Here is a 22,355-nt window from a genome sequence, read left to right on the forward strand (position 1 = left end):
TTGTAGGTCTCTATGACTCTAAGAGAAATCTTACATTTTCATCATTCTTTTCTCAAGGAATTTTGAGAAGACTTTGAGAGATAAGATATACATAAGATAAAAGGGCCTCCTTTTACAAAACCCAGCAATGCTACTAAATGGATTAGTGTCAAACCCATATCCCTTTAATCTGAAGGGGTGTTGGATTCAAGGGTTTAAGAGTCCAGTCGCCACTTTAACAGCTGAGGAAAAACAAGTAAGCAAGTGTATGGCGTGTGCAGCAAAGTAAGACCAGGAGACAGGTTGACGGGATAGGACTGGGGCAGGGGGTCAGAGTACTAGTGAGTGAGGAGGTAGGGTGCCTTTTGGTTAATAAAGATAGAATGCCAGGTAAGAATTACAGAATAGGGTGCCAGAGTGTTGTTAAGTGTTGTTTGGCAGGTGGACTAGTGGTGGAGGGGTTAAGATGTCAGATATGCAGGTGAGTGCTTTGGGTAGAAAGTTTGGGTTGGGGAGGGAGGCATCGGATAAAGGTCACTGCTGAATTGGAGCTTTGGTTTAATCATTACCCAGGAGTTGGAGAAAGTTTCAAATCCTCTATCGTTTCCAGAGTAGCTATTAAATTTAAGTAGGTCAGAACCCTCTGTAATCTCCAGCTCTAAAGGGACTTTATCAGTGTGCTCCAGGCTGTGTGTATCAATCCCAAGACAGCTTTAATTTCCCAGACAATTCCATTATGATTTCCCAACGGTCCCAACACCACTCTAATCTGTCCTATAGAAATGACTACCTGGCTATTGGAATTTTTGAGCTACTGACCCAGACACCTCACAAAACAGTATTGCCACTCCGCTCCTACTTTTCTGCTCCAATGCTTGCATTTTACAAGCTTGCCTTCTTTAGAAATGCGAAGTGCACAATCCCACAAAACATCAATCTTTGAAGCATCAGGGATATGGCACTAGTTGCTGAATGGTGTTATAATCCCAGCTGATGTTAAGATCAGATCTCACATTAAAATCTGGGTTGACAGATCAGATTTTTATTTGAAACAAGGTGGTCATTCACTGAAACACAAATATACAATTCTGCAGTTGTGTGCTCAAAAGATGTTAATTATGCAAAATAAATTAATATGAAGTAAAACATCAAAATCAAACTATTTACTCACAAGATACAGTAAAATATAACCCCATTAATCCCCCAAAACACCTTTACAGTACTCAGTTTTTTTATATTTATAGGACTTAATTTAACCGGGGCTGCAATTCTCCATTTTGAGAATAAGATAGCCGGTTCCTGCAGGCTTCATATCTCTAAACATAGATTTTCGCAGCTTCAAATCACTCCTTCGGGGGTTTAATCAGACACTCTAGTCTGTAACTTACAAATTAAGTTCCTTTGTATGGAGATAATCTCTTTCTTAACAATCTTAAATTCTTTCTCTTTCTCACAAGCACTATTCAGTGTCAGCTAAGGCTCCTGCCAACTGTCCCAAATGAAAAATCATTTTTTCCCAAGGTATGGTTTCCCCAAGTTCCAAAACAAAATCCAGTATCTTCTATGAACAATCCTAATAAAATATACTGTCTATTCAAATTTTCCCAATGTAAACAAAAATCAGTTACTTTCCAGAAAGTCTCCCTCACTAATTGTGTGTTTGAAAAAGAAATCATCATTGCTGCAGGGACACAAATTAATTATCTTGACATAAGAAAATCCAAATACCACCAGGGCAAAATTCAGAAGTCAAAAATAAATGCTTATATATGTCACAATAGGAAGTTGAAATGTCTAATGTCAATGCATCAATGGTGAAGGATTGAATGGACAGCATGGTAGGACTGGTGATGGAACTAAGAGGTTGAGAAGATGGGTGAGATAGATACGTAGTGAGTAAGAAGGTGGTTTGGCTTGCAGTCAAATCAGGTTTGTTGGAGTTACCAGGTTAGTTTGGGGATGTGGAGGCTCCGAATCAGAGCCAATTGGAAACGAGGATGGTGGTTAGATCATGAGGGCACTGATCAGGTTGGACTGATATAGTCAGGTGTTTGGGGCCAGGAATTAGTTGTTATGTAGTGGTATCTAGTCCAATTGGGTCAGATTGGGTACTGGTGTTTGGGGAAGTCAGGTGGGTTGCTGTATGGGTGGGTGGGGGTTTCGTGTAGAGAAGTCAAGTTGTGTCAAGAGGATGGGTGGTTTTCTGGTGCCAGACACTTCTGACAAATGGAACTATTTCCTCAATTTATTTCTGCACTGCTCATGATTTTGAACAACTCTGTTAACTGAGGTCAGGGTAGGCGGGTAAAATCTAGAAGCAATGTTTTATTATTTGATTAGATTTATTATGTCACATCTACCAAGATACAGTGAAAAGTATTTTGCGTTCTAGCCAGACAAATCATACGTTACAGTACAGAATGCACAATACAACGTCCCAACTAAAGAGGGTGCACAGAAAGATCAACTCTAATATAGGAGAGGTCCGTTAATAAGTCTGATAACAGTGGGCAAGAAGCTGGAGGCATGTTTTCAAACTTTTGTATCTTTTGCTCGATGGAAGAGGGTATAACCAGGGTGGAAGGGGTCTTCAAATATGTTGATTGCTTTCCAGAGGCAGTGGGAAGTGTGAACAGTCAATGGAAGGAAGGTTGGTTTTTTGCAGTCTTGTGCACAGCAGTTGCCATACCATGCTGTAATGCTTCCAGATAGGATGCTTTCTTTGGTTCATCTATTAAAAATTACTAAGGCTCATTTTTGACATGCTGAATTTCCTTAGGCTTCTAGGAAGAAGAGGGGTTGGCAGGCTTTTTGGCCATAGCATTTTCATGAATGGGCCACGATACATCATTGATGATACTTACTCTTAGGATGTGCGAGAAGAGTCAGTATTTATTTAATGTCTAGGTTCAAGTTCCACTTGCCCTATGGGCATGTCTTAACATAACTGAATAGATGGTTGAAAACTAACCTTTGGTGAAGAACCAAAGGACTTTAAACTTCTGAGTTGGGGGAGGGAAGGGAAAGTGAAAGCGACAGGGAGTATGGAGTTAAATGGAAAGACAAGCAACAGGATAGCATATGTGCAGGCGGATTTAAACTCGAAGCAGACTGGGAATGCAGCAAAAAGGAAGGATAACTTTGGACATCTTATGACTTCCAATATCTCTAATGATAAAGTTAGCATTAAGGCACTTTACCTGAATGTTCGTAGCATTCGTAACAAAGCAGATGATGAACTAATGGCACAGATCATAGTGAATGATTATGATGTGGTAGGCATCACAGAGATGTGGTTACAGGGGAGTCAGGACTGGCGGTTAAACCTCCAAGGATTTTCAACTTATCGAAAAGACAGGGAGGTGGGCAGAGGGGGTGGGGTTGCCTTGTTAGTTAAGAACAAAATTAAATCTATGGCACTGAATGACATAGCGTCGGATGATGTGGAGTCTGTGTGGGTGAATTGAGGAACCACAAAGGCAAAAAAACCATAATGGGAGTTATGTACAGACCTCCTAACAGTGGTCAGGACCAGGGGCGCAACATATACCGGGAGATAGAGAAGGCATGTCAGAAAGGCAAGGTCATGGTGATCACGGGAGGCTTCAATGTGCAGGTGGACTGGGTAAATAATGTTGCCAGTGGATCCAAAGAAAGGGAATTCATGGAATGCTTACAGGATGGCTTTTTGGAACAGCTTGTCATGGAGCCCAAAAGGGAGCAGGCTATTCTGGACCTAGTGCTATGTAATGAACTAGACTTTATAAAAGATCTTGAAGGAAGGGAACCCCTAGGAAGCAGCGATCATAATATGGTAGAGTTCAGTCTGCAGTCTGAAAGAGAGAAAGCAAAATCGGATGTAATGGTGTTACAGTTAAATAAAGGTAATTATGAGGGCATGAGAGAGGAACTGACAAAAATAGACTGGAAGCAGAGCCTAGCGGGGAAGACAGTAGAGCAAAAATGGCAGGAGTTTGTGGGTATAATTGAGGACACTGTACAGGGGTTCATCCCCAACAAAAGAAAGATTATCCGGGGAGGGATTAGACAGCCATGGCTGACAAAGCAAGTCAGGAAATGTATTAAAGAAAAAGAGAAATCCTATAAAGTGGCCAAGAGCAGTGGGAAATCAGAAGATTGGGAAGGCTACAAAAACAAACAGAGGATAACAAAGAGAGAAATAAGGAAGGAGTGGATCAAATATGAAGGTAGGCTAGCCAGTAATATTAGAAATGATAGTAAAAGTTTCTTTCAATACATGAGAAACAAACGACAAGCAAAAATAGACATTGGGCCACTTCAAACTGATGTTGGAAGCCTAGTGATGGGAGAAAAGGAAATAGCAGGAGAACTTAACAAGTACTTTGCGTCTTAACAAGTCTTCACAGTGGAAGACATGAGTTATATCACAACAATTAAAGGGAGTCAGGGGGCAGAGTTGAGTATGGTTGCCATTACAAAAGAGATAGTGCTAGAAAAGCTAAAAGGTCTTAAAATTGATAAATCCCCTGGCCCCGATGGAATACATCCCAGAGATCTGAGAGAGGTGGCTGAGGAAATAGCGGAGGCATTGGTTGAGATCTTTCAAAAGTCACTGGAGTCAGGGAAAGTCCCGGATGATTGGAAGATCGCTGTTGTAACCCCCTTGTTCAAGAAAGGATCAAGGCAAAAGATGGAAAATTATAGGCCAATTAGCCTAACCTCGGTTGTTGGTAAAATTCTAGAATCCATCATTAAGGATGATGTTTCTAAATTCTTGGAAGAGCAGAGTCTGATTAGAACAAGTCAACAAGAATTTAGTAAGGGGAGGTCATGTCTGACAAACCTGTTGGAATTCTTTTAAGAGATGACAAGTAGGTTAGACCAGGGAAACCCAGTGGATGTGGTCTATCTAGACTTCCAAAAGGTCTTTGATAAGGTGCCACACGGGAGGCTGCTGAGCAAGGTGAGGGCCCATGGTGTTCGAGGTGAGCTACTGGTATGGATTGAGGATTGGCTGTCTGACAGAAGGCAGAGAGTTGGGATAAAAGGTTCTTTTCGGAATGGCAGCCGGTGACAAGCGGTGTTCCGCAGGATTCAGTGTTGGGGCCGTAGCTGTTCACATTATATATTAATGATCTGGATGAAGGGACTGGGGGCATTCTAGTGAAGTTTGCCGATGATACGAAGTTAGGTGGACAGGCAAGTAGGATTGAGGAAGTGGGGAGGCTGTAGAAGGATCTAGACAGTTTGGGAGAGTGGTCCAGGAAATGGCTGATGGAATTCAACGTGAGCAAATGTGAGGTCTTGCACTTTGGCAAAAAGAATAAAAGCATAGACTACTTTCTCAACGGTGAGAAAATTCATAAAGCCAAAGTACAAAGGGATCTGGGAGTGCTAATCGAGGATTCTCTAAAGGTAAACATGCAGATTGAGTCCGGTGATTAAGAAAACGAATGCAATGTTGTCATTTCTCTCAAGAGGGTTGGAATATAAAAGCACCGTTGTGCTATTATAAAGCTCTGGTTAGGCCCCATTTGGAGTATTGTGTCCAGTTTTGGTCCCCACACCTCAGGAAGGACATACTGGCACTGGAGCATGTTCAGCGGAGATTCACACGGATGATCTCTGGAATGGTTGGTCAAACATATGAGGAACGACTGAGGATCCTGGGAATGTATTCATTGGAGTTTAGAAGATTAAGGGGAGATCTAATAGAAACTTACAAGATAATACATGGCTTGGAAAGGGTGGATGGTAGGAAATTGTTTCCGTTAGGTGAGGAGACTAGGACCCGTGGACACAGCCTTAGAATTAGAGTGGGTCAATTCAGAACAGAAATGCGGAGACATTTCTTCAGCCAGAGAGCGGTGGGCTTGTGGAATTCATTGCTGCAGACTGTAGCGGAGGCCGGGACGCTAAATGTCTTCAAGGCAGAGATTGATAAATTCTTGATGTCACAAGGAGTTAAGGGCTATGGGGAGAATGCTGGTAAGTGGAGTTGAAATGCCCATCAGCCATGATTGAATGGCGGAGTGGAATATGGGCTGAATGGCCTTACTTCCACTCCTATGTCTTATGGTCTAAGTAATCATTTGGCTTGACTATTTGGTTATGTCTATGCCTGGATGCCCTTGAAGAGAAAGCAAAAGGTGTATATTGACACACTTGAGACCTTCTATGGAAGGTGGGCAGTGTAGGGGCTGAAGTGCATTGTTAATATCCAAAATTTCAACTTGATTTTGTTCATGTTAATTTTGAATACTAATTTTTATTACAGTGCCTTTTAAAATTATTTCTTCAACTTGGTTTGATAGACTGCTTTAAAGTACTTTAAAAGAGTTTCAAGCAGAATGGATAAGTGAAAATGCTGATGATGTGGGGAGGAAGAGTGAAAACATGAACTTACAGCAGGGGAAAGTAGTGCTGACTTGAATGTCGAGATTGGAAAAAGATAACACATTTACACTGACAACTAATAACCACCCATGACTGAAACTGTTCTAAAAGCTGATGCTGAGGATTGCATTTGGTAATGTAATTTTTTAAAAAAAGAATTAAAATGCTTTGATTCTGAATCTAGCAATTTTCAGTAAACTGATTAAAAGCCATTACAACTTCCAATCAGTGCCCTTGAATGACTGTTCAAATGAGAAGGCCCATGAACTCAGATAATGAAACTGCGTGACTTTACCTGCAATTAATGATAAGATGGTGAATTGCAATTGATTAACATTTGACAAAGATAATTTGACATTCCCTTATTATAATTGCTTCTCAACATGACTAATCTAGGTCCTAAAACATAAACTAAATTAATTTTGTAATCTCAGACCACCAAGGAATTAAATAATCCTCCCTAATGACCAAACAAATATCTAATTATACTATGGACCCCAGTGGTGAGAAAAATTAAGGGCTCTGATGGCTTGAGAAATCATAATTAACTGTTTCATTGTCAGATTGCCTGAAGCTTTGCCCCTAGCAATGCTCTGCAACTGTTCAATTCAACTGTCATGGAACCATGAGTGCCTTTAAATGTTTAACACAACCATTTTTGCACAGTATCTTAACAGGGGTTACCAGTAAGCATTCTGTGATGTAGCTTCTGGGTTGCTGTGCACATGCAGCATTGAGGGAACATTGTAAACTTAAATACAGCCGATGGTGGTGGCCATGGTGGTGATGGAGGAACGGAGGATGTTGCAAAATTTGCCACCAAAATTGGTGCCAACTACTTGAATCAATCTTGACGTGTCTCAACGAATTAAATATCAAATTGACTACAGGGACTCCCAGATTGTTGCTGGACATGAAATTACTGCACTTTCCCCAAGAATGCTCTTAATCATCAGCAGCGCAACAGGTGTAAATGGTTACTGTGGGTAATATACTCAGGCCTTCAGAGATCAATGTGGATTTCTGAGAACAGTTGAGTGATGTTGAGATTGGGTAACATGGAACGGATCAACAGTGAGCAGAAGCAGACGAGTGTGTTTAGATTAGATTAGATTACTTACAGTGTGGAAACAGGCCCTTCGGCCCAACAAGTCCACACCGACCCGCCGAAGCGCAACCCACCCATACCCCTACATATACCCCTTACCTAACACTACGGGCAATTTAGCATGGGCAATTCACCTGACCCGCACATCTTTGGACTGTGGGAGGAAACCGGAGCACCCGGAGGAAACCCTCGCAGACACAGGGAGAACGTGCAAACTCCACACAGTCAGTCGCCGGAGGCGGGAATCGAACCCAGGTCCCTGGCGCTGTGAGGCAGCAGTGCTAACCACTGTGCCACCGTGCCGCCGTGGTGTGGTGCTGGAAAAGCACAGCAGGTCAAACAGCATCTGAGGAGCAGGGGAGTCGACGTCTGGGGCAAATGTCCTTCGTCAGGAATAAAGTTGTGAGCCGAGAGGGTGGTGAAATAAATGGGAGGGGGATTGGGGGGTCGCAGTGGGGGTTAGCTGAGAGTGCAATAGGTAGATGGATGTGGGGGCTGATGGTGACAGGTCGGAGAGGAGGGTGGAGTGGATAGGTGGGAGGGAAAATGGACAGGTAGGACAGGTCATGAGGGCGGTACTGTATTGGAAGGTTGGATCTGTGTAAGGTAGGTGGAGGGGAAATGAGGAAACTGGTGAAATCCACAATGATGCCATAGGATCGGAGGGTCCTGAGGCAGAATGAAGTGTTCTTCCTTCAGGCGTCAGGTGATTAGACCTGCATGTCCTTGGTGGAGTAGGATGTGGAGTTGAAGTGTTCGGCCATGAGGCGGTGGGGTTGGTTGGTGCAGGTGTCCCGGAGATTTTCTCTGAAACGCTCTATGAGTCGGTGTCCTGTCTCCCCAATGTAAAGGAGACTGCATCAGGAAGAATGGATACAGTAAATGACATGTAGAAGCACAGGTAAAACTTTGATGGATGTGGAAGGCTCCTTTGGGGGCTTGAACAGAGGTGAGGGGGGAGGTGTGGCGTAGATTTTGTAATTCTTGTGGGCAGGGGAAATTGCCGGGGGGCAGGGGGCGGGTGGTAGGGTGGACCTGACAAAGGGGCCATGCAGGGAACGGTCTTTATGGGAGGCAGATAGGGCTGGGGAGGGAAATATGAGGACAGAATGGTGGATGTGATCGATATGGACTTCCAGTAAGGCATACAAATAGGTCCCCCAAGGGAGACTGGTTAGCAAGGTTAGATCTCCCCATGGAATACAGGGAGAACTAGCCATTTGGATACAGTACTGGCTCAAAGGTACAAGGCAGAAGGTGGTGGAGGAGGGTTGTTTTTCAGAATGGAGGCCTGTGACCAGTGGAGTGTCACAAGGATCAGTGCTGGGTCCACAAATTTTGTCATTTATATAAATGATTTGGATGGGAGCACAAGATGTATAGCTAGTAAGTTTGCAGATGATACCAAAATTGGAGGTATGGTGGACAGCGAAGAAGATTACTTCAGACTACAATGTGTCTTGATCAGATGGGTCAATGGGCTAAGTAGTGACAGATAGAGTTCAATTTAGATAAATGCAAGGTGCTGCATTTTGGGAAATCAAATCTTAGCAGGACTGAAACACTTAATGGAGTGTAGCTGAACAGAGACCTTGAGTGCAGGCTCATAGCTCCTTGAAAGTAGTCACAGGTAGATAGGATAGTGAAGAAGGCATTTGGTATGCTTTCCTTTATTGGTCAGAGTGTTGAGTACAGCAGCTGGGAGGTCATGTTGCGGCTGTACAGGACATTGGTTAGGTCACTTTTGGAATATTGCATGCAATTCTGGTCTCCGTCCTATCGGAAACTTGAAAGGTTCAGAAAAGATTTACAAGGATGTTGCCAGGGTTGGAGGATTTGAGCTAGAGGAAGAGGTTGAATAGACTTGGGCCGTTTTCCCTGGAGTGTCGGAGGCTGAGGGTTGACCTTATAGAGGCTTATAAAATCATGAGAGGTATGGATAGGATAAATAGACAAAGTCTCTTCCCTAGGGAGGGGGAGTCCAAAACTAGAGGGTTAGGGCGAGGCAGGAAAGATGTAAAAGAGACCTAATGGTCAACTTGTTCATGCAGAGGGCAGTACATGTATGAAACGAGCTGCCAGAGGAAGTGGTGGAGGCTATGATTGGAACATTTCAATTTGGATGGGTATATGAATAAGAAGGGTTTGGAAGGATATGGGCTGGGAACTGGCTGATGGGACTAGATGAATTGGGATATCTGGTTGGCATGGATGAGTTGGACCAAAGGGTGTGTTTCTTTGCTGTACATCTCTATGCTCTATATCTCTGGTGATGTGGTCTGTTTGTAGGTGACAGAATCAGCAGAGGATGATGAGATGTATATGGAGGTTGGTGGGGTGAAAGGTGAGGATCAGGGGGCTTCTGTCCTTGTTGCGGTTGGAGGGGTGGCATTTGAGAGCGGAGGTGCAGGAAGTGGATGAGATGCCCTGGAGGGCCTCATCAACCAAGTTGGAGGGGAAATTGCAGTCTTTAAAAAAAGAGAGGCCACCTGGTATGTTCTGTGGTGGAACTGGTCTGCCTGGGAGCTGATGCAGCGGAGGTAGAGGAACTGTGAATAAGGGATAACATTTTTACAGGAGACAGGATGGGAGGAGGTGTAATCCAGGTAGCTGTAGGAGTTGGTGGGTTTGTAGAAGATGTCAGTGTTGAGTTAGTCACTGTTGATGGAAATGGAGAGATCCAGGAAGGGGAAGGAGGTGTCTGAGATGGTCAGGTGAATGTTAGGTCGGGTGAAATTTGCGAGTGAAGGTGATGAACTGTTCAACCTCCTGGTGGGAACACGAAGTGGCGCCAATGCAGACATCAATATAGCGGAGGAAAAGGTGGGGAGTGGTGCCAGTGTAACTATGAAAGATGGACGGTTGCACGTGAGCGACAAAGAGACAGGCATCACTGGGGTCCATGTGGCAGAATAGTTGGCTCAGAGCAAGAGCAGAGACTGCCTTTCAGTCTCATGTTGAGTCCATGATCAGACATCAAATATCTTCAACGTGATAGACTGCAAGCAAACGTTTCCGCTCATTGCAAGTCCTCTCCCATCTGTCACTTGTATGGCCTTGGCATGACAAGTAAGTAAATTTTTTTAAGTGGGTAATAGTTATCCAGTTAAGGGCCTCAATTGGTATACAGGTAGGAAAGTTGTCTGTCAGCTTTTCTGCTTTGGATTTAATTAGTGGTGGCAGTGACACAGATTGCAGCCTCCCACCAATAAACATAGCCCGCCTCAAAAAATTGCTTTCTGAATAGTACATCCATTGATCCAACTATCTTCTGTTCAACAAAGCTTTGCACTGGAGAATTATATTGTATTTCAAAAGAGTTAGTTCATGAAAAGCACAGCTGAGTTGATCAAAATCCTCAACTGAGCTATGCACGATGCAGCATGCAGTCAGACAATTCCAAAAGTAATTCTCATAGAAAATGAGACAATTATAGGAAAGAAAAGAACAGACACCCACTTTCATGAATTTCAACATTCCAATTAACTCAATTTAGCTTCCAATAAAAATATTGCTTGTTTTTAAAATACTTCAAAATTAGTGAATGTCCTGCATCACTAGCTGGCTTTATTAACATTTTCAATTGAGCTTCTTGCAGTTTTTAGAGTTTTGTTCGAACAATCTCAGTGCACAGCTTCCTTATTTTTATTATTTTAGTTTCATCTCTTAACCTTAATTAATAAAATTAAATGATATTGGCTACTTGCATTAGAATCATCTTTGCTCTCGTCCTTGCATATTCCAACATGTAAGTTAAAAAGTTTGCAGACTCAATTAACAACATATTTTTATTATCTACAATGGATCTACCACAACCATTAATGTCAAAACGAACCACAGCCTTCTTTTGATACTTGTCCTTTTGCCTGATAATGCAGCCAAATTATACAGAACAGTTGGACTGCTGTCTAAATGATCTAGCTCTCAAATTCCTTTCAAATGTGCAAATTACTCAGGAAATCATCTTATTTTAATACCATGTTATGTTCCCCAAGCTCCAGCTAAGTCTCTATTAAAGTTAATAATAGTATTTGATGATAACTAGTTTTTTAATTCTTGTCCATCTTTGGTTACAAAATTTGACAGTTAAAACTAAGAATTATTTTTCAGTAATAAAGCAGCATCCAAACTGAAGATGCTCAACTCACATCATTGTATCACATTGACTTCCTTTCTAACAGAACTAATTGCATCTTACCCCATGTATTACAGCAGTTTTTTTAAAAAAAAAGATTAGATTCCCTACAGTATGGAAACAGGCTCTACTGCCCAACAAACCTACAGTGACCTTCCAAAGAGTAACACACCCGGAACCATTCCCCTACCCTGTATTTACCTCTGACTAATGCACTTAACACTATGGACATTTGGTATGGTTAATTCACCTAACCTGCACATCTTTTTGATTGTGGGAAGAAACCGGAGCACCTGGAGGAAACCCATGCAGACACAGGGAGCATGTGCAAACTTCACATAGACAGTCTATGTGAAGCCGAGTCCCTGGCGCTCTGAGGCAGCAGTGCTAACCTCTGAGCCACCATGGCACCCATGCTCAACAGATTAACCCACCATCACCTTCGCAAGAGCGTTTCGAGTTGGGCCATAAATGCTGACCTAACCAGCTTACATCCCAGGAACAAAAAGGAAAATATGCTATCAACTCAATTATCAAATGGTTAATGTTGTATGTCCACATACAAATCACCATATTCATTTCAAATCATATGATGATGCATGGTGCTAAATATTCTAAGCAAATGTAAAAACAAGAGAAAAACAGAATCATATGTAACACATTTTCTTCTACATTATAAATGGCACCTGACACTGTATGAATAACTTAAATTTAATGTTCCATTCTCTACATGATTTAAAAATGTCATCAGTTTGTAGATTATTTTTCTGCAGTCTTTTTCCGAGGAACAGCTTAAATCTAATGGCAAACACATTAGTTCAAAGATAGAACTTTAGAACCCATTATATTTGTGTATATGCCTTGCTGCAATAAGTAAATCAAAAATTCCAATTATTGATTGCTATTTAAGTTTGTGTGGTTGTTTATTACAACTGAGCAAATGTTTTAAACTTTAGACTTAAAGAATAGATCATGTGGATAACACAAGGAAGAACTTGAATACAGTGATCTGAGATTATCCTTAGATCTAATTTATCTATCCAAAATTCTACTTTCTGTTCTCAAACCTTTTGTTAGTGGTTTGATATAAGCAATAAAAGAATGCCATTTCGTACAACAATATGAAATGCAATTGAGGAAGTCCACCTGCAGCCTTAATAAGTCATTTTTTTAACAAACATTGAGATTTCAGGAAGCCTACTGTGCTATGTCCATCAGATCAATTTGCAAAAAGTTAAAATGGTTATGACTCAGGCAGCATTAAAAAACTTTGGTTGCAATTAGAATATTGATTACTATCATGGTGTCAACACCTTTAATTAAATTCAGTCATGATGAAGTTAAGTTTTAAATTAATCTTTGGTAGCAGACTGACAGTCAGGCACAAGAACAGTATGAGCTATACACAGGAATTGACATTTGACAGTTCAGCTTCAAACATCAGCATCTTTTAGAAAAGGCTGTCACTCAGTTTGCACTGACAAATGTAATGTCAAAGCTTTGAACATCAATCATGATTAATTGCCAAAACAAAAAGCATAATTTGCATCAAACTTAATTTGATTCAAAGACATTCTCTTTCTAAAATTCATTTTTTTCTGTTCTGAAGCTCAGAGGTTTCATATTGATATATCTACATTAAATGATCTTGACTTTTACATAAGTGATAGCAATTTATGATAATTCTTGTTTGGTCATATTAATTGAAATTAAACAAACATTTCATAGAACCAAAGGATGCCAATACCTGGCCGATATTAAAAAAAAACTTATTTTTAAAAGCATTCTCAAGTCATTTACATAAGGGCAGTGAAGTATATTTAATACAAATTTGCAATATTTATTTTGTGATGATAATGAAGAAACATTTTTGTAATATATCACCATGGTTTACTTGTAGCGATAACAGTAGGGCAAAAATAGATTTAAAACCCAGCTACACTGTGAATAATGTGCTATTCACTGAAGTTCTGCTTAACTATCACATTAAAGAACTTCAATTTATTGATGCCAGGATTACAAAGTGTGATATATCACTCATCAGGCTTCAGTGAAGATAAAATGATGACATCTACTGCGTCACCCGCAAAGAGGGTCTTTGAAAACGTATTCACTGATCTGATTCCCCTACTGAACATAAAGGGACAGTTGAACTAACTTAATTTCAGACCATTTTTGTTGAAGCACAGACATACCAAGATAGCCAATGTGACCAATCATGCATGTAAGCTCATCTTGACTGACAGGCGCAATTCAGCTAGTGATTCTGTTTCTTTTGCTACATCTGTATTCAAGGCCCAGTCAAACCCTAATCAGACAGATCCTCCAGTCCCTCTGAACTGACTGCCCTTCTGTTAGGATGTGTAGTCCATGTGGGAGATTTCTGTTTCGATCAGCGTTTTCTTCATTAAGGTTTGGCTAGGAACTGCTTGAACACAAGCTATGTTAAAGCAAAGACTGCTGCATCAGCTGTACAACTGGAAACCATTGCTCATTCAGCTGAATAGTGCATGGCCCTAGGTTGGAGTCCTCAGAACTAAAATATTGGCATGCCCCCAATGTTTGAGGTTTGGGTGTAGACATGGTGCCCAGAAACAGGTGAAGCACCTGAACACAACACTTATCGCCTTGGCTTTGGAGGGGAGGGCAAAACTTGAAGGGGGAATCCACATGCACCTTTAGTCATTAATGGCGCTATCCATTTGGATGTCAGTCTGATTGACAGGCTCACCAGTCTGGCAGGATGGACAGACCACAGAATCATAAATGCCTTATACATGACTTCGAAGTTGCAGTGGGGTGATGATGGCTATGTACATATGATGCACCATGAATGTCAAATATGCCTAACTTCTCCCCAAAGTTGTGCTACTCTCTCTTTAACTGATGGTATTCCTCAGTCCACAAAATCTCTAGATCTCAGTTAAATTTCTTAACAAGTTAAAGCTGCTGCTGCCAGCCTCACTAAAACATTTAAATTCACAAACTCACCTCATAAATAGGGTTTTGCCATCCTACTGCTGATCAACCTGGAACTATGGAGGTTTGGAGTTGTAAAATTTTGAAAATTTTAACCTATGACATGATCCAAACCCAATTATGTATTTAATGCCAATGCTGAGTTCGGAAATTCCACATTCTACCCACCTCCTGCTTGGGGTGAGGCAATTAGATTAGATTACTTACAGTGTGGAAACAGGCCCTTTGGCCCACCAAGTCCACACCGACCCGCCGAAGCGCAACCCACCCATACCCCTACATATACCCCTTACCTAACACTACGGGCAATTTAGCATGGCCAATTCACCTGACCCGCACATCTTTGGACTGTGGGAGGAAACCGGAGCACCCGGAGGAAACCCACGCAGACACGGGGAGAACGTGCAAACTCCACACAGTCAGTCGCCTGAGGCGGGAATCGAACCCAGGTCCCTGGCGCTGTGAGGCAGCAGTGCTAACCACTGTGCCACCGTGCCACCCAATTGGTCCATAGTTCTATCAAATCCTTGGATCTCTTGTCAAAATGATGTCAGAAAAGTTCAACTACATCAGTTGTTATTCTATTATACAACTATTTTACATTGGGAGCAATTCTTTTCCCAGAAATGCTCAGTACAGCCAACTGAATAATATAATCACACTATTAAACATTGTCCTTTCAGCACTTCTGTACTTAAAGCTTCAAGTGATCTTTTCTGTGAAATGTTGATCGATGTTTGGGTTTTGTCTGCCTGAATACAAACAAATATTTCTCCATTTACACTTATGGTGATTGGGGAAAGATAGTTTCTTTATCAATTTAGTCATGAAAATTACCTAGGTCACAGACTGCATGGACATGACCTGATCCAAGAACCAGTTTCACTTAAAGTGTGTGCAACCTTTATTCTCTCCACGACTATGCACTAATTGCTCAATTGTTTGCTTGAAGATGTGACTCATCATGCTGTCACTGAGAGGTGTGCAATAATGTTCTGGAATCACAAACACTTTTTTTGGGAAATCTCTTGAGAATATGATAGAATGGCCATCATTAATTATTTAAGATCATATCTTGACTTAATAACAAAGAAAACATACTAACCTATAAAACAGGCAATAGGCAATGATGATAACTTAGTTTCCAATACACTACTTTCTCAGTTCAGAGTAGATAAAGATTTAAAAAAAAAGAAAGAGACTTACCGGTCTTCGAGTTAATAGTGAAGAAATTCTGGGGATTCCCACTTGTAATCTTAAAAGTCATTTTATCACTGGAACTTGAGTCTGGATCATAGGCTTGGATTTGAACAATGGGAACATCTTTGGGAGAATTTTCCATAATTGACGGATGATAAATAGGTTGAGAACATATTGGTGCATTGTCATTTATGTCTTCAATCTCAATATAGATCTCAATAGATGAAAATAACGGAACAACTCCGTAGTCAGTAGCATACACGGTCAGCCAATAGGATGCAGTTGTTTCACGATCAAGTACATCAGATGTACTAATAACCCCTAAAATACAAGGTAAGAAGATAAAGAAATTAATCACATATTGCTTGATTCTTCTAAATTTACTATATTGAATGTTTCTTATTGTGCATCTTACTGATGTTTACACACGTTCTATAACATGATTGTTGAGTTTTTGTGCAACCTTGTTATAGAAAAATTACAATTTAGAAACAGTGCTTAAAATGTTGGCAATGTAATCCCATTACAGCCAATGGACGTTTTAAAAGTTCTCACTTTAGAATGTTGCCCCAATTCATCAATCACGTTACAGTGAATTGTGTTAATGAAATGTACATTATAGCAGAATGACCTGTACTACATAATAAGAATTGGATTAAAATAATTTAGTTCTACGTATAGTAATTATGATCAATGATTTTGAACAGCTCACTTGCCTGCTTTCATTTTATTCAATTATCAAGTTACATCATATATCTGTACATCATAGTACGATTCTGAAGAGGAATCAAACCAGACTCAAAACACTAACTGTTTCTCTCTCCATAAATGCTGCCAGACTTGAGTTTCTCAGGTATTATCTGCATTTGGTTCAGATTTTTACAGTATTCTGTCTTTATGTCTCATAATGCGTTGCTGTACAGTGAGAAACAGATCCTTGTCATGACATGAATCGCTAAATATTAGTCTTCATCTAAGTAAAGTTTCCTGTTAAGTAAGCATTGCTGATATGGTTGGTAGGTCTAGAATTCCAGTCATCCTGAGCTGACTACCTCAATGATACAAGACTAAAGCTGATCAAATTGCTCCATTATTATAGCATTGACCCTTTTAATTTATTTTCATGCATTTAACTATCAGTAAAATGCATGTCTTGTGCTCAGTCCATCTATACTATACTACATTTCTTGATTTTCTTTAACTCTATACAATCTATAGAATGTAACAAATCCAACATTTTGTTTTTTTTCTTTGAAGTTCATTGTAGCACAGCAACTTTATTCCATTTTGAATAACCTCATTGTCAACTTTGAAAAATGTCTAAACCTAAATCTTTGACCAAACGTTTGGTTATTTAAGACTGTCTTAAAGAAGAAACATAAACAAGAGAGACAGTGTGGCTTTTCAGTGCTTGAGATCTAGGTAGTTATAGGCATAGCTGCTGATAGGTGAATCAAAAGTACAAATGTACAAGAGGTCTACATTGGAGAAATGTGATAATTATGGAGGGTTGTGGGAGTGGAGGAAATCACAGAGTTAGGCAGGGCATCAACTCGGAGGGATTTAAAAATGAGGGTGATAATTTATCCCACAAATCATATTACAATGGAACAAACAGTGTTTTGTATTGCTTGAAGCGACAATTATCACACGGAATGACTAAGTCAGTCAGTCATTTAGCTGTTAAGAGTGAGATGACAAAAACACAGAACATTCTGATGAAATAACAGGAGCGTGGTCAATATGTTTGTACGACATCCATTTTCACAACTTTAACACAGTTATGTTGCTTCTGAAGCAGAAAAACAAATTATACAGATGTTTTTCTTGTTAAAACAAGCCCAATGACAGGAGACATTTCTAGACTTAGCTTTAGGAAATCAAGATGGGCAAACGGGTGAAGTGACTGTGGGTGACCATATCACGGATCTGTGAAGAGAAATCAGTGTTAACAATTCAGCTCTGGAGACCCTTTTGAGGACCCTAATTTGTTAACTCTGATTTCTCTTCACAGATGCTGCCAGACCTGCTGAACTTTTCCAGCAACTTCTGCTTTTCTTTCTGATTTACAGCATCAGCAGTTCTTTTGTTTTTTTTTTACAAAAGCAGGCCAGTTGTGAATAGCATAGAGGGTAGTGAAAGCTCAAAACCTCATTCATCACAACCTGGCTTGGAGTTTGTTTCTCTCATGCATCCAGTGCTCTATCTCCTGTCATCTCCTCACGGTAGATCTACTTCTTTTGCCATCTGTGCCTCAGGTTCACTTTGTACATTCACTCAGCTTATTAGCAGCAATCATAGAAGAGACAAAGCCTCTCGGTGGAGAGTTGGGGCATTTCAGAATCATACTTGCCTGTATTTGCATCACTGTTTACACATCAGATAAAATGCTATTGTGGGCCACTGTCTGGCAATACTGACCTAGAAGGTCAAGTGCAATGGATGCATGGGAAATCTACAATCTCCAATTTCCTCAAGTCACACATGATCCTGAGTTGAAAGTATGTTACTGGTCCCTTCACTGTTACTAGGTCAAGTTCATGAAAATCCCTGTTTAACAAGCCTGGGAGCATACATACACCTCAATGACTGAAGTGATTCAAGGAAGTATCTTACCAATACTTTCTGAAGGACAACTAGGAATGGGCACTAAGTGCCTAGCCAGCAACACGCATCCTGTGAATGATTAAAATGCCCAAAGTTAGAGTCTTGAATATAATTAATGTCCCAAGCATCAATTCTTCAAGGTAAGGAATTCCATCTAAACTCCAGATCCTGGGGGCCAGTCTACTTAGTTCATTTTCATAGTAATGGTGCAATGAAGCTTCATAAGATTAATTCCTTAATTAGTGGACCAACTTAAGACAAGGCGTCAGCAACCATCGGAATGGAAAAGAGACCTCAAATGTCTGTCTCCCACATCCTAGATTCATATTTGGAGCATGAGTTGCATGAGATTGGAGGAATTAAAATGAGGTAATATTTGTCAAGGAAGGAAGGAAGAAGCAAAGCAAATCTCCAATCAAGCAAGTATTCGTGGAATTGAGAAGCAAGCATGTAAACTTGGAGACAGTGGCCGAAGCAGATCAAATCCCTTGGCAAGGTATATCAGACATGGAAATACTGGATTTGCAACATAGCAAAGTTAAAATATTCGATAACCCTCAAATTTGGCCAATTGTTCCTGACTAGACATCATGAATAACAGTAATCAAACATCATGTTTATTAATTAAAATTATTTTTGATACTATAACTTCAGTAAAGCAAAATGGAACAACCAATCTAATTAATGTGTAAAATTTAAACCCAATCTTCTTCAAAAGTCACTCCCACTTCCACACAGCACAGTTAAGGGATAAATTAGTAGAAAGAAAATGAGCGTTGGAAACTGGCCAGTTCAATAACAATTTCAACAATGAATATGAAAATTTTAAAACATGAATTGTATTACAGGCATATAGGATTGTATCTTGTTTAAATCCACAGTCACTGGTCAACGTGAACAACTTCCAGCAGGCTTGAGGAGTATTCACTTATTTCTAAAAAATTGCAATTCTTTTCTCAGAATATTCAACTACTTAATTAACTATAAAACTAAAAAGAGAGTAAAACTCAAACACAGCTGCCCAATCCAGCAGATTCAGAGCACACTGCCTTTTGACCAAAAAACCCAGTTCAATCTTTGATTTTTTCTTCTCCTTGGTCAACATTTTGGCCCATATCCCTCTAAACCCTTTCTATTTATATACCTATCCAGATGCTGTTTAAATGTTGTAACTGGACCAGCCCCTACCACTTCCTCTGGCTGCTCATTCCACACACAGCCACCCTCTATGAAATAGTTGCCTTTTAGGTCCTTTTTAAATCTTTCCCCTCTCACCTTACACCTAATCTCTCCAGTTTTCAGCTCCCCTACCCCAGGAGGAGACCTTGTCTATTGACCATATCCATGCCCCTCATGATTCTATAAATCTCAATAAGCTTAGCCCTCAGCCTCCAATGCAATGATAGAATTACACATCTACAGTATGTAGCATATAATTTGCTTTTAATTACCAAAACGTAACATAGCAAAAATAAACTGCAATCAAATAAATTATATATTGAGAAGTTTGATGCTGCAATGATAAATAAATTATCTGCAAACTGTTTCAATATACAGTTAAAAATCACACAACACCAGGTTATAGTCCAACAGGTTAATTGGAAGCACATTAGCTTTCGGAGAGACACTCCTTCATCAGGTGATCCTGGTCTTACCCTGCACTCACAACTCCCTGTAATATCTTCTCCATCAACTCATGTTCTCATCTTCTCCAAATTACTCTCTCTATGTAAACTTCTTAACCCATATTCACAGTGATCTTCTTAACTTTGCTATCTCACGTGGCCATGTTATTCTCATAATAGTCAATCAGATAATGATACAAATCCTATTATCATTATCCACCCATACTCTTTTTCCATGCCATGATCCTCTTGTCTGTAGTAATCATTTCTAGAAGAAAAACACAATTCACTTGCACTTACACATTTACAGCTATATAGTTTTCAGTCTCTAATTGTCACATTTCTGGAGTTACTAATTTGTTCAACTACACTTCACTTCCACCTTTGATTCACCTAGTTTGAATAAAGCCATTGCTCCTCTACACCCTGACTGTTCCCTTGATAATGCTCTCATCCATATTCCTTTAAGCCCAAAAGAGACAGAGTCAAAATAATTTGGTAGCCAACTGGTTTAGTCATCCAATACCACATTTTCTTTCTTTAAATTTCACTATCAGAATGTGGGCATTGCTGGTTGGGCTAGCATTCATTGTCAGTCTCTAGTTGCCCTTGAAAGTGGTGGTAGTGAGCTGCATTCTTGAACCACTACAGTCTATTTTGTGTACACATATGCACAATAACATTAGTGAAGGAGTTCCAGCATTCTGACCCAGCTACACTGAAAGAAGAGCAATATATTTCCAAATTAGGATAGCAAGTGGCTTGGAAGGAATTTGATATTCCTGTGCTGCCCTTGTCCACCTGGATAGCAGCAGTGGTGGAGGATTTTGAAGGCGATGTCTCAAGAGCCTTGGTCAAAAGATTGCACTCGTAACTCCTCCAAACAGACAGATCATTCCAACTCAACTGCCCACATCTAAACTTACATTGAGTATTGTTCACCTATCACCCCTATGCACATTGATCTGCATTATTTCCTGATTTTAAAATTTGTATGGTTATGTTCAAATTCCTCCATCTCATCTCCATTCTTCAAATTCTGGTCTTGAGATTGTTATTTTATTCCTGTACTGGTAGCCACACCTGCATCTATGTGAGGTTCAAACATTAAAATTATCTCGCTACACCACTCCACTTCTTGACTTCTTTCTTCATTAGAGGCTGATATGACTTGGTTTTTGACATGTTTTAATGCAAAATGGTTATATAAATGTAAATTGTTCATGGCATTAACTTGTTGAAATGTGTCCTAACTTGGAATGCATCAGAAAAATTATACAAAGTACCGGGAGCACGAGTAACAGCCCATCTCAAAACAAAATCATTTACTTGTTGCCTGGATTTCCTTTTCGTCAGCAATGATGTAGTTTGATCATGTTGGAAAGAAAATAGAATTCAATTATGCCAAAAAAAAACTTTTGTTTCACTGATAAATCCATTCTCTGCACAAGCTGTTGAAGCACGGCTTTTCGAATTGAAAATAATATTTTGATGATGGAAGAATTTTCCAGGGAAATTCCAGTTTTGCTGGGTACTTAAATTGTCAGATATTTAGCAAAAACCACAATTTAAAAATATGTTAGTGTGGTGGTTAGTCAAGGAAACCAAATTATGCCTGCCACCTGTGAATTCACACAAATAAAACCTATTCTATATTTTGCACATTCTATGCATTACAACATCAACTTTCATCCATAATTCAAGGAATGTGCTTAATCTCATTATCTTTGCTAAGATTCTGAGGCACTGCAGTGAAAAGATATCATAAGCTACCAAATATTAATTTGAACAGTGATACAAAGAAAAGAAACAGATTCAGAATTTTATGAGGTAATGAATTCCTGATGAAGGGCTTTTGCCCGAAACATCAATTCTCCTGTTCCTCGGATGCTTCCTGACTTGTTGTGCTTTTCCAGCACCACTCTCTCGACTCTAATCTCCAGTATCTGCAATCACGACCACCTTCTATCCTTAACATCCTTCAAATACTTCAGCAGATGGCTCTAAAATTCTCCCGATGATAAAGCAATGACTTCCAAACCTGAAGTAACATTGCAGTTTAACTCCATTAGCATTCACAGTGGTTCCAGCACACTTACTTTGTGATAAACTTAAACATGACTTGAAACTAAATAATGCTCAACAGCCTCCACACTTAACACATCTCCAACTGGAAAGGAGAGATAAAAGCATCACAAATAATTCAGTTGAACAAGCAAAAAAGCATGGATCCTGAAACTGGATGATACAATCTTAGGTATCAATTAAACCACTATTCCATTGAGAACCTCTTCTTACTGGTTTTGCCATTCAGTAAGGGAGTGGCCCAATATCGGTTGCTGTC

At 40.1% G+C, this 22,355-nt stretch overlaps 1 protein-coding gene across 1 annotated transcript in view; it reads right to left on the reverse strand.

Annotated features, from left to right (window-relative positions):
• Window positions 1–22,355, reverse strand: part of LOC132816926 (protocadherin Fat 3-like) — a 575,577-nt gene that overhangs the window by 367,131 nt on the left and 186,091 nt on the right. The window contains exon 2 of the mRNA XM_060826951.1: window positions 15,786–16,100. Within this exon, the coding sequence (XP_060682934.1) occupies window positions 15,786–16,100 (315 nt within the window). The remainder of the gene's footprint in view (window positions 1–15,785; window positions 16,101–22,355) is intronic.

The sequence above is a fragment of the Hemiscyllium ocellatum genome, chromosome 6, assembly GCF_020745735.1.
Source record: "Hemiscyllium ocellatum isolate sHemOce1 chromosome 6, sHemOce1.pat.X.cur, whole genome shotgun sequence".
NCBI classification, from domain to species: Eukaryota; Metazoa; Chordata; class Chondrichthyes; order Orectolobiformes; family Hemiscylliidae; genus Hemiscyllium; species Hemiscyllium ocellatum.